The sequence below is a fragment of the Phyllostomus hastatus genome, unplaced genomic scaffold (genome assembly GCF_019186645.2).
Source record: "Phyllostomus hastatus isolate PE091 unplaced genomic scaffold, TTU_PhHast_1.1 phas_scaffold_1674, whole genome shotgun sequence".
In the NCBI taxonomy this organism is placed as follows: domain Eukaryota; kingdom Metazoa; phylum Chordata; class Mammalia; order Chiroptera; family Phyllostomidae; genus Phyllostomus; species Phyllostomus hastatus.
The window spans coordinates 31,342,377-31,355,393 of NW_025334011.1; the positions used below are offsets into that span (position 1 = coordinate 31,342,377).

Here is a 13,017-nt window from a genome sequence, read left to right on the forward strand (position 1 = left end):
GATAAAGGGGAGAAAAAATGGGACAACTGTAATAGCATAATCGGTAAAATATACTTAAAAAAGAGAAACTGTCAGTACTACTTATAAAGAGGAACAAACTACTGATACACACGGCAACTTGAATGGGTCTCCAGGGAATACTGAGTGGAAAAAAGCCCACCTCTAAAGGTTGCAAACTGTATGATTACATTTATGTAACATTCTTCACATGACGAAATTACAGCAATGGAGAAAAGATCAGTGGTTGGGGGTGGGGAGCAGGGAGGTAGCTGTGAATGATTCTGCAATAGGAACTCTGAATCTTGGCAGTGTCACAGATGTCTCTCTCCGTCTCAATCTCCCTCTCGCTGTGTGTGTGTGTGGGGGGGGGGGGGTGTGAAAACTGCACAGAACTAAATCCACAGAAATGAATGCATAGAAAACTTACAAAATTTGAATATAGCTATGATTTGCGTCAGTGTCAGTTTCCTGAGTGTGATCTTGTACTGTAGTTTCCAGTGAACACGGCTCTACTTGGTCACCTCCCCCTGCTTTTCTCCAGCAGGTGTGAGCAGATGGCACGGGCTGCACTCCCAGGGCAGCTGCCCCAGTCGGCCTCACCACGGCTACCCCTCCGCTGTTACACACCAGTGAGGTCTGTTCCCTCACTGTGATTGGAGGGACAGGTGAAGCACAGGGCCACTTGCCCGCCAGCCCAAGGCTCACAAGTGCTGGGAAACTTGAAAAGGTGAAGTCGGAGCGACAGGCGGAGACAAGCTAAGGAAGGTCAAGAGGGGCAGGAGTCCAGTGTGGACGTCCACTGGCCGCGATTCCTGGAAAGACCTTGCTTCCAGAAGGTTTTGCCCACTTCCTCTGCGTGGGTACATGAGACCGAATGTACTTTTGGGGTCACGAGAAGCGAGGAGAGTAGGGGGGAGAAATGCAGTCCTCCGCAGGTGACAGCCCGGGTCTCTGCTCTGAGCGGCCCGCGGTGCTCCAGGGACTTGGGGCGGCGGCACGGGCATCAGCCGGGGCTTTTTCTAGAGGAGGGGGTGGGGATGCTGAGTCACAGATCTCTCCTGCTTCTCACCTCTCCCCAGCCCTCCGGGGGCTAAAGCAAAAGCGAAAGCGAATGCTACGCTAGGCGGCTAGTCCAGGGAGCTTCGCCGGTCACCTCCTCAGGGACCGTCGGGCTTTTGCACACGCTCGAGGCAAGGCGTCCCCGCCAGTGCGAGGAGATGGTGGTCGAGGGTAAAGCCATGGCCCGCCTGCGGATCCGGGACTGCTGGCTCAGCGACCTCCCCACGCTGCTGCTGCTGCTGGTGCTGCTCCGGCCGCCGGCGACGCTGGGTAAGGAGAGGCGTGCGCCCTCGGCGGGGCGGCGGAAAAGAGGCCCGGGCGCCGCCTGTAGACAGCTCTGGGAACCCCACCTACGGCGCCAGCGAGTCGGTCTGGGAGGAAAGAGGTGTGAGCCGACCTCAGAGCGGGCGCTGCACCTCCTGGCGGGGAACACGTGGAAGGAGCGGTGGCTAGGGGCAGAGCGCGAGTCCTTACGCCCCCACTCACCTTGGCTGTCCAGGTCACTTAAGGGAGAGAGCTGCGAGGCCAGGCTTTTAATACGACCTCTTCCCGATTTCCGAGGCAAAAGAAAAATTTCGGAGTTTGCAGTGGAAAATCCGAGTTGGAGTTTTACTGCAATTTGTAGAAATCGTGAGTGCTCTTCTCCGAGTCCTAGGAGGAAAGCTGTGCGAACGTTGCAAAGCAGGCAGTCTCCGTAGACTTCGGAGGAAGACGACCCCATCAAAACCCTCAGAAAAAAAGCAAATCACCCGGGTGGGGAGTGGTAGGACGGGGTAGGGACTGCGTCCCTGGGAGAGAAAACGTCTCGGGCAGGTTGTACATCCGGGGAATTTGGAAACAGCTCCAAATTCTTGAGCAGCAGGAACCTGTGGGAGGGCGTAGGGTAGTGGGGCAGCCTGGAGTACGCGCTCCCCCGCAAAGGGGAAGAAATGAAATCGGTGATAGTTTGATGTGGTTCACAGAGATGTAATTGCAGGGGGGAAGAATCGAAAGAGTGAGTGATAGATTTTTCTCCTGGGAGCTAGAGTGGAGGGAGAAGAAAGGATGATAGATATAGATGGGTCTGGTGTTATCCATGTTGGTGCTGCTTTTTAGTTTGAAAGCTCCTGGAGGGTCTGATGAAAACTACGAACCCTCTGCCCAGAAAAATGCATGAGTGCATATATTTACAAAACGTACATATAATTTTGGGGTCATGGACCCACTGAAGGCCATCCATGGACTCCCCAAGGGAGTTAGTAAATCCATTCTATCTCTCACTTCCGTGTGTGTGTGTGTGTGTGTGTGTGTGTGTGTGTGTTTAAGGCAATACTCCCCATCATTTACATCCAGTCAGTCAGACCAGTTTAGCCACTACCTGATCACAGACATCCACCCTGGCTGGGCTGGTGTGAAACCCACAGCTCTGTGAATTCCATGAAGTTTTATTTTCATAAGACTGTCTTTGGAGCCCCCCACCCCCATCTGGTTATCTGAGTTATGTTGTTGGGTCCTCCCAGCTGACTAACCAGTATCCTACATGACCTTTAGAAGATGCAGGAGATAGCCAGGGGATTTCAGCAGCCATGTAAATGAAATGTAGCTTTAGTCAGAACCCAACAAAAATGAGCTATCAAAGTGCAAAGAGGAACGCTGCAGTCCAGATCTCTAAAGCTCATCGACTACAGCTTTTGTCTTACAAAGTTAATGCTGCCAGCTGTAACTCCTGATGTTTCCTAGTTTTTCTTACACAGCTTTACTGAGGGATAATTGACAGCTAAACTGCATACATTAAAATTGCATGATTCAATAAATTTAGAGGAATTGTATACACTCATATAGCAATCACCATGTTCAAGAGAATAAACATCATAGTCACTACCAAAGGTTTCATGTCCTTCATATGCCTTTCCTCCCAAATAGCCCTGTCTCACAGGCAACAACCATCTGCTTTCTGTCAGTACTAATTTGTTGCATTTTATAGAATTTAATGTAAATGCTATCACAGTATGTACTCTTTCATTCATAGTAACCATTCTAAGAATTAATCCACATTGTTACTTGCATGAATAGTACCTTTCTTTTTATTGCTCAGTATTATTTCATTGCATAGATATCACCCAGTTTGGTAATTCATTCACCTGTTTTTTTTAAAGTACCTTTATCTTTGTATTTCTTCTTCTAGTTTTCTTTTTTAATTATATTTTATTGGTTATGCTATTACAGTTTTCCCAATTTTTCCCTTTGCTCCCCTCCACCCAGCACCCCCAACTCCCTCAGGGAATCCTTATACTATTGTTCATGTCCATGGTCACAGGCATAAGTAAGTTCTTTGGCAACTTCATTTCCTATGCTGTACTTTACATCCCCATGGCTATTTTGTAACTACCTATTTGTACTTCTTAATCCCCTCACCTCTTCACCCATCCCCCCACATCCCCCCCAATCTGGCAACCATCAAAACACTCTCTGTGTCCATGATTCTGTCTCTGTTCTCTTTTGCTTAGTTTGTTTTTTAGATTCAATTGTTGATAGATATGTATTTTTTGCCATTTTATTGTTCATAGCTTTGAACTTTTTCTTAAATAAGTTCCTTTAACATTTCATATAATAATGGTTTGGTGATGATAAACTCCTTTAGTTGTTGTTTTTTTTCTTCTTCTCTGGGAATCTAGCTCCCCTTCAATTTTAAAGCTTTGCTGGGTGGAGCAATCTTGGCTGTAGTTCCCCACTTTTCATGACTTTAAGTATTTCTTACCAGTCCCTTCAAGTCTGCAAAGTTTCTTTCAAGAAATCAGCTGACAGTCTTATGGGAACTCAACTGTAGGTAAGTAACTTCTCTTTCTACTTTTAAGGTGCTCTTTACCTCTGACCTTTGGCATTTTGATTATGATGTGTCTTGGAGTGAGTCTCTTTGCATCCATCTTGTTTGGGATTCTCTGTACATCCTGGACTTGCATATCTATTTCCTTCACCAAATTAGATCAATCTATTTCATTCATTATTTTTTTCAAATAGATTTCCAATTTCTTGGTCTTGTTCTTCTCCTAGCACCCCAATGATGCAAATGTTGTCATACCTGAAGTTGTCCCAGAGGCTGCTTACACAATCTTCATTTTGGGGGATTCTTTTTTCTTCTTGTTGTTCTGGTTGGTTGTTTTGTTTTGTTTTTCTTATGTTCCAAATCATTGATATGATTCTCAGCTTCATCCATCCTACTGTTGTTTCCTTGTAAATTGTTCTTTATTTCAATTAGTGTATCCTTCATTTCTTACTGGATCTTTTATGCTGTTAAGGTCCTCACGAATTTCCTTGAGCATCCTTATAACTAGTGTTTTGAACTCTGCATCTGATAGATTGCTTATCTCCATTTTGTTCACTTTTTTCCTATGGAGTTTTGATCTGTTCTTTCATTTGGGCCATGTTTCTTTGTCTCCTCATTTTGGCAGCCTCCCTCTGTTTGTTTCTATGTATTGGGTTGAGCTGCTATGACTCCCTGTCCTTATTGAATGGTCTAATGTAGTAGGGCTTCTGTAGGGTCTAGTGGCACAGCCTCCCTTATCACTCAGGTAATTGAGATGTGCCCTTTGTGTGGGCTTGGTATGCCCTTCTTTTGTAGTTGAGGCTTGATTGCTTTTGGCAGGTCAGTGGGGGGCATTTACCCAGGCCAGTCAACTGTAAGACTACCTGTGACCACTAACCACCAACCTCCCTACTCCATGGATCAGCTGTGCAGGGGTAGGATGGTGGTACTCTGAAGTGGTCTGTAGCTGTCCACTGGGTGTTCTAGCCTTGCAGTCTCCTGGGTGGTGTAGGCCAAGGTCATCTCCCACCTGTGTTTTGCCTGAGACCAGCTTGCCTGAGCTATAAAGCAATCTGAGATGGCAGCTATGTGTGCTGAGCTTCGAGATTCCCAGGTGAAGCCAAGCTATGAATCTAGGCTGGCTGCTGCTAGTGCCCAGTCTGGGACTGGGGCTCATTGAGACCAGTTGTTGCTTGTTTGAGAGTATTTAGGAAGTTGTGAAGCATGAGCTAAAACTAGCTAGTCATATGGAAAAGTCAGGGTTAACAGTTTGGGTGGGCTCATAAATTGGGTGGCAGAGTCTCAGAGGATCTTCAGAGCAAGGAAAACAGTGTTAGCCAGGTTGACAGAGTCTCAGACATGGCACCTGCCTGCTGGCTCTGTGGCTTTGTGGAGGAGGGTTTCGAAAAGGGACAATGGCCTCTGCCCACCTTTCTGTCTGGGAGAAAGCTGTCCCTCAGCTCTTGTCTTGATGCCAGACACTTCAGTTCCTTTCTCTATGCCACTGGTGCCTTTCAAGCTGCTAGAGATATGAGGGAGTGAGTCTGAGTAAATTTGTAAATGGGTTTTTTAAGAGGAACTGCTTGGGACTCCAGTAGTTTCTTCTACCAACTCAGTCCCTGATAGCTTTTGCAGCCAGAAGTTGTGGGGACTTAACTTCCTGGCACTAAAACTCTGGGCTAGGGCCTTATGTGGGGCTGGGACTCCTTGCTCCTGAGATATCTCTCCCCCAAATTTTTATCCACCACATGTGGGCATGTGACCAACCCATTCTGTGTCTCTGCTCCTCCTACCAACCTCGATGGATGTGGTTTCTTTAATTCCATAGTTGTCAGACTTCCACTGAACTCGATTTCTGACAGTTTTGAGTGATGGTTGTCCTATAGTTTAGTAGTAATTTTGATGTGGTTGTTTGAGGAAGTGAGCCATGTTAACCTATGCCACTATCTTCACTGGAAGTCCACTTCACTTGTTAGTGGACATTTGTGTTGGTTTGGTTTTTGGCCATCGCATATAGAGTTGCTATGAACATTTACATTTAGGTTCTTGTGTGGACATAGGAGTTTATTTTTCTTGGGTAGAGAAAATGATTAGGAGTGGAATGGCTGTATCATATGACATGTGAATGTTTAATTTTTTAAAAAGATACTGCCAAGCTATTTCCCAAAGTAATTGTACTATTTTACATTTCCACCAGCAGTGGGGGAGGGTTTTAATTCCTCCACATCCTTGTCAGTACCTGGTATGATCAATTTTTAAATAGCTTTTTAAAAGATTTCTCCAGCTTCATTGAGAGAAAATTGATGCATAACATTGTATAAATTTAAGGTGTACAGTATGATGATTTGATATACAGTATATTGTGAAATGATTAGCACAATAAGGTTAGTTAACACATCCATCACCTCACATAGTTACCAATTTTGGGTGTGTAGTGTGTGTGGTCCACCTTTTTTAATTCTACTCATTCTAAAATGGGTGTAGTGGTCTCTCATATTTTTAATTTTAATTTTCCTAATAACTATGCTGAGCATCTTTTCATGTGCTTATTGGGCATCTCTATATCTTCTTTGGTAAAAAATCTGGTTAAATCTTTTACCATTTTAAAACTCAGTGTATTATTGAATTATAAGAGTTCTTTATATATTTTGGATACAAATCCTCTATAAGATATATGATTTGAAAATATTTTCTCAAGGTCTGTGAGTTGTCTTTTTAATCTTTTAATGGTGTCTGATGAAAGCAGGAAACTTTATTTTGATTAAGTTCAACCTATTAATTTTCTTGTTATGAATTATGCATTTAGTGTCACATCTAAGAAATATTTGCCTAATCCAAGGCCATAAAGTTTTCTTTTAGAATTTTTTAGCTGTAGGTTTTAGATTTATGTGCATGATTCATTTTGAGTTAATTTTATGTGATGTGAAGTATGGATTGAAACTTTTGTACTGGTTTGGTTTGGGCTTTTTCTTTGGGAGGCTGGGAGGATATGGCCATCCAATTGTTCTAGCACCATTTGGTAAAAAGACTATCTCTGCTGAATTGCTATTACACCCTTTTTTTAAAAAACATAGCTGTCCCTTCATGTCTGGGTTGGTTGCATTAGACAAAATAGCAATATAAAAAAATTGATTATAGTTCTACACATTAGCAATGAGTAACTGGAAAAATGAAATTTAAAATATATACATATCATTAGGTATAGCATCAAAAAGTATGAAATACTTAGGGGTAAATCTGACAAAAGACTAGAAACGATCACCTGTACACTGAAACCCACAAACTATTGCTGAGAGAAATTTAAAGATCTAAACTAATGGAGAGATATACCATGTTCATGGATTGGACAAATCAATATCATTAAGGTGTCAATTCTCCCCATATGAAAATTCTAGCAGCTTTATTGCAGAAATTAACAAACTGAATCCAAAATTCAAATGAAAATGCAAAAGACCTAGTATAGCTAAAACAACTCTAAAAAAGAATGGAATTAGAAGAACACTTCTAATTTTTGAGACATTATAAAGTTACCATAATCAAGACAATGTGGTATTGGTGTAAGGTGCATGAAGAGCTAACAGAACAAGGATATCTTTGTATTTTGTTTTGTTTTGAAATATATTTTATTGATTATGCTATTATAGTTGTCCCATTTTTTCTGCCCTTTATCCTCCTCTGCCGAGTACCCCCACTTCCTCCAACGTTCCCCCACCTTAGTTCATGTCCATGGGTCATACATATAAGTTCTTTAGCTTCTCCATTTCCTATATTATTCTTAACCTCCCCCTGTCTATTTTGTACCTGCCAATTGTGCTTCTTATTCTCTGTACCTTTTCCTCCATTCATCCCTCCACCCAGCTGATGACCCTCCGTGTGATCTCCACTTCTGTGATTCTGTTATGTTCTAGTTGTTTGCTTAGTTTGTTTTTGTTTTTAGGTCCAGTTGTTGATAGTTGTGACTTTGTTGTCATTTTAATGTTCATAGTTTTGATCTTCTTCTTTTCTTAGATAAGTCCCTTTAACATTTCATACAATAAGGGCTTGGTTATGTTGAACTCCTTTAACTTGACCTTATCCTGGAAGCATTTTATCTGCCCTTCCATTCTAAATGATAGCTTTGCTAGGTAGAGTAATCTTGGATGTAGGTCCTTCCCTTTCATGACTTCAAATACTTCTTTCCAGCCCTTTCTTGCCTACAAGGTTTCTTTTGGGAAATCAGCTGATAGTCTTATGGGAACTGCTCTGTAGGTGACTCTCTCCTTTTCTCTTCCTGCTTTTAAGATTGTCTTCTTATCTTTAATCTTGGTTAACTTAATTATGATGTGTCTTTGTATGACTATCTTTGGGTCCAACTTATTTGGGACTCTCTGAACTTCCTGGACTTATATGTCTATTTCCTTCATCAGATTGGGGACATTTTCCTTCATTGTTTGTTCAAGTAAGTTTTCAATTTCTTGCTCTTCCTTGTCTCCTTCTGGCACCCCTATGATTTAGATGTTGGAATATTTGAAGTTGTCCCAAAGGTTTCTAAGCCCCTCCTTATTTTTAGAAAACTATTTATTTATTTATTTTTAGACAGAGGGGAAGGGAGGAAGAAAGAGAAGGAGAGAAATATCAATGTGTAGCTGCCTCTTATGCACCCCCACTGGGGACCCAGCCTGCAACCCAGGCCTGTGCCCCAACTGGGAATCAAACCAGAGACCCTTTTGTCCATAGGCTGGCACTCAATCCACTGAGCCACACCAGTCAGGACTCTCCTCATTTTTTTGAATTCTTGTTTCTTCATTCTGTTCCAGTTGAATATTTCTTCCTTTTGTTCCAGATCATTGATCTGAGTTCACATTTCCTTCACTTCACTGTTGATTCCCTAAATATTTTGCTTTATTTCACTTTGTATAGCCTTCACTCTTTCCTTTATTTTGCAGTCATACTTAATCATTTCTGAGAGCATCCTGATGATTAGTGTTTTGAACTCTGAATCTGGTAGGTTGACTATCCCCTTGTTGCTTAGTTGTTTTTTTGGAGTTTTGATCTGTTCTTTCATTTGGGCCATATTTGTTTGTCTTGGGGCACCTATTATGTTGTAAGGGGAAGAGCCTTAGGTATTCACCAGGGCAGGGCAGCCCACTTTGCTGTGCTGTGGTTCTGTATTTGGGGGAGGGGTCATAAAGATAAGGATACTGCCTGCTTGGCTCATGCTCAGCTTACAGTCACTTCTCCACTTCCTGAAAGCAACTGATATCCTTCCAGTTGCTGCCCTGGTGCTGATTCCCCAAGTGAGTTGCCTGTGTATGTTCTAGGACTCTGTGGGCCCCTCAGATGGACTCTCCTGAGAGACTGGCAGTTTCTTCTGCCACTGCAACCCCTATAGCTTTTTACAGCCAGAGTTTATGAGGAGGGGTCAGAGAGAAAACTGTGCTACTTGCTCAGCTCTCACCCAGCTTTCGGTAACTTCCCTGCTTCCTGAAAGTGAATGGTGCCCTTGCAGGTGCTGCTGTGGTACTGATTCCCAGGTGGGCTTGTGTACACTTTAAACCCTGTGGGTCTCTCCAAGGAACTCTCCTGAGAGGCTAGTAGGTTTTTCCACTGTCAAAACCCCTACAGATTTTTACAGGCAGAGGTTCTGAGGCTTTATTTGCCTGGTGCTGGAACTTGGATTACACAGCCTGTATTGCTCCCCAGTTGTTTCTCTTGGTTTTTATCTGCACATGAATGCAGGACTGCCTGGCCTGCCAGCCACCACCTCACCATGTGTCCTGTCTGCCTTAGGTGCCTGTCTCCACCCCTCCTATCAGTCTGGATTTCTTCTTTAACTTCTTGGCTATCAGACTTCCATATCATTTGATATCCTTGCCGTTCTGGCTGTTTTTGTTTTTAAATTGGTTGTTACCCTTCTTTTGGTTGTGTGAGGAGGTGAAGCGTATCTACCTATGTCTCCATCTTGGCTGGAAGTCTATTTTTGTTTTTCAAGTGAGTTTAGAAGAGATTCAGATGATTAAATTTGCTACTTAGTAGTATGATTCTGGTCATAGAGTATAAAGAGCAGCTTATTCCTTATCCTTAGCTTAGAAAATAATATAATCTCAGAATTGATCCTGCTAGTTTACAGTGCTACTAGACAGAAAGTTGTGATCAATCTATTCTGATTCCAAAGGCCTGATTTAGGCAGGAATCTATCACCTTGGGCAGAAGGTCATTTACTTCTTAGAAGTGCTTACAACCTGAAAGAAGAAGGTGAATATTGCTGCTCACCAGTTCTAGTTTGAAAAGAATGTTAGTACACTTGGGTGTGGTTTTACAACTAATGTCTTTCAACATTTTTAAATCATTTTTCAGCAGTCTGTGGAGTTTTTCCCAAACCTTTATTTTGTTATTTCAAATCAGTTTTTTGTAGTTATTGTTGCTTTGTGCTACTACTGATAGCAAAAAAAGTGATAAAAACTTAAATATACAAAAATATAGGATGTGTTGAAATGAAACTAAGTGTTTAAAAGCAGAGGACTGCATAAATAAAATGGAGTTACCCTCAAACAGTATGCATAATATGATTTAGTTTTTACTGGAAGATCTAGAAGTGGCTGTCATTAAGCAGGGAGATATGGATTGTGTGTGCCTGTGTATTTGTTTGCCATTTCCACTTTTCTATCATATTTTGAATTATTGTGCTTGGCTCAGTTGGTTAGAGCATGGTGCTAATATTTAAAAAATATTTTTGTAATGATAAAAGTAAAATAAAACCACAAAATAATACTAAAAGATCTAGAATTTGGGGGTTTTATATTAATTTTAAATTATAGCTGATCTCCTTGTTTGGCAATGTTTTCATGACTTTTTATATTTTTTTAATTGCTCAAAATAAGATACTATAAAGTTACTACATATAACATTTGTGCATACTATACATACACTTTATAATCCTTTATAATTTGTTTAAACAATTCCTTATTGTTAATATTTGATGTTCTAAACAGCACAGAGTAGGTAGGAATAACTGGAGGAAAACTAGCTAGATAGAGCAAAAAAGGCAAAGGGAATCACCTTGAATTCTAAAAATTTACAGTGTTTCTGGGGATATTCTTTTTCAATCAAATCATCATTTCAACTAACTGGTTTCAGTCTAAATCACTTTTACCAAATTGATTTTACCAAACAGTATATAACTATGTGAATAAATATATAAAATCCCTAACTGTATACTCTTGGAATCATACATACTCCAAGTATATACTCTTGGAGTGTTACTCATTACATAGGGTTGATGTGATCTGAATATTTTCTATTTGAAAAGATTTTTCTTCTGCACAGTGGGGAGCCATTGACAGCTTCTGGGCAAAGGTAACATCACTGGAGTTAAATGGTATAAGGGTTACTCTTATAAAGAATGTAAAGAATAAACCATAGTGAAGAGGGCCTGGAGACAGGAATCTAAATAGAAGCCTTATGCAATAGTTCCAGTAAGTGGTGGTGAAATCCTAAACCAAGCCACTGTCAATAAGGAAGAGAGGAGTGGGCAGATTTCTTGCTGAGTTCTATGAATATAAAACATATTTCATTCTTTTCCTTTTGTTTGCTTTTCAACTTGTAGCCATTCAACTCATCCAAGCCTTCAAAAGTTATTACTTAAGGACTTGAACTATGATGAATTTGCTTATCACACAAAAAGTGGGTTGGGAAACTCAGTTAATGAGCCTGAGACAAGAATAGATGAGTTAAGGGCAATGACCTGAGTACAGTCCATACTTACAATGAGTGCCAGAAGGAAGTATGTTGGCTTGGCTGGCATTCCAACTATAAAAATAATGAAAGGAAATAGATTACTGTGAACACAGGGGCCTTTGCTCTTTTAATATGCCAGCTTCACACTGTACTTGTTGAAAGCAGAAATCACATGGCATACATCTTTGTATCCTACAATTAGCAAGCTGTAGGCATTTAAATAGTAGAATAAGAGAAAGGAAATATTGGAATGGATTCTAACTCTCCTTAAAGAACGGGAGAGGCATGTTAAACCTGATAATGTTGGAACTCTGAGTATGAAACTAGGCCAGAGCTACTTACTCATATTAGATTATATAAACCAACTTGATAAAAAGCCTGATTCACAAGTTCTGTGAAGTAGAAAGAGGTGTGACCCCAAACACTATTTTAGTGACTTCATTTAAATGATTGTTAGGACTTGTTGTATATGTTTTTGGCTACTTAGAGTTTTGAAAATCCCAGAACCTTAAGTTTTATCCTATTTCCATGACCTCATTCATTTCACTCTATATATTCATAAGCCACTAACTTACTTCAGAAAATATCTATTGCATGTCAGGCTTGACATTTTGTGTACCAGAGGACATTAAAATATATTCACCACCTTCAAGTTGCTTACAATATTATAAACAAGATGAAACTTGCTTACATTGAATATCTAGGGAACAATGTTATAAAAGAATGACTATACAGAGAAATTATCATTGAAGTATCAAAATATGTAATTAAGGCCTCAATGAAAGGTTATTAATATAATCAACTGCATTATCTATAATATGTTTATGAGAGACTCTAGCTTTGTAAAGTAAGTAACTGGCTGATTGGGTTACATGTAGTATATTGATATTCTTGTGCATCCATACACCAACTATTCATGTATTTATCTGTCTTTGAGGACTATTTATAATGGAAAGACCACTAGTAGACTTCCTTTTTCAGCAAAATGACAAAGTAGATATTCTGAAACACCCTTCTGCTACAAAACACCCAGAAATGATTAATAAAACAGAGCAAACATCTATTAAAATCCCTAGCCAATGAAATAGGTAATAACTGCCTAAAGCAAAAATAATAAAAATGTATTGTGGGGTTTATAATATATATAGAAACAAAATGTATGACAACAATAGCACAAAGAGAAATGGGAGGAGAGAAATGGAACTATATTGTTCAAGGTTCTTACACTATATATGTGAAGTGGTGTAATGTTGCTTGAAGGTAAACCATGATAAGATAAAGATATATACTATAAATCCTAAAGCAACCACTAAAATAATACAACAAAGAGTTGTAGTTAGTAAACCAATAAGAGAGATTAAATGGAATCATGAAATGCAATCTATGACCTGATTATCTCCATAGAAAATCCTATGGAATCTACCAAAATGCTATTAGAACAAGGTTGCAGAATACACAAT

The 13,017-nt window shown here is 40.5% G+C and overlaps 1 protein-coding gene across 2 annotated transcripts in view; it reads left to right on the plus strand.

The window, feature by feature from the left end:
- Positions 1-338: 338 nt before the first annotated feature.
- IL15RA (interleukin 15 receptor subunit alpha) overlaps positions 339-13,017 on the plus strand; it is a 37,748-nt gene continuing 25,069 nt past the window's right edge. Inside the window, exon 1 of one of the 2 annotated variants that reach the window (XM_045857991.1) lies at positions 339-1,329. In XM_045857991.1, coding sequence (XP_045713947.1) covers positions 1,218-1,329 — 112 coding nt within the window. In that variant the 5' untranslated portion in view covers positions 339-1,217. The remainder of the gene's footprint in view (positions 1,330-13,017) is intronic. The other variant, XM_045857990.1, reaches the window with a different exon arrangement.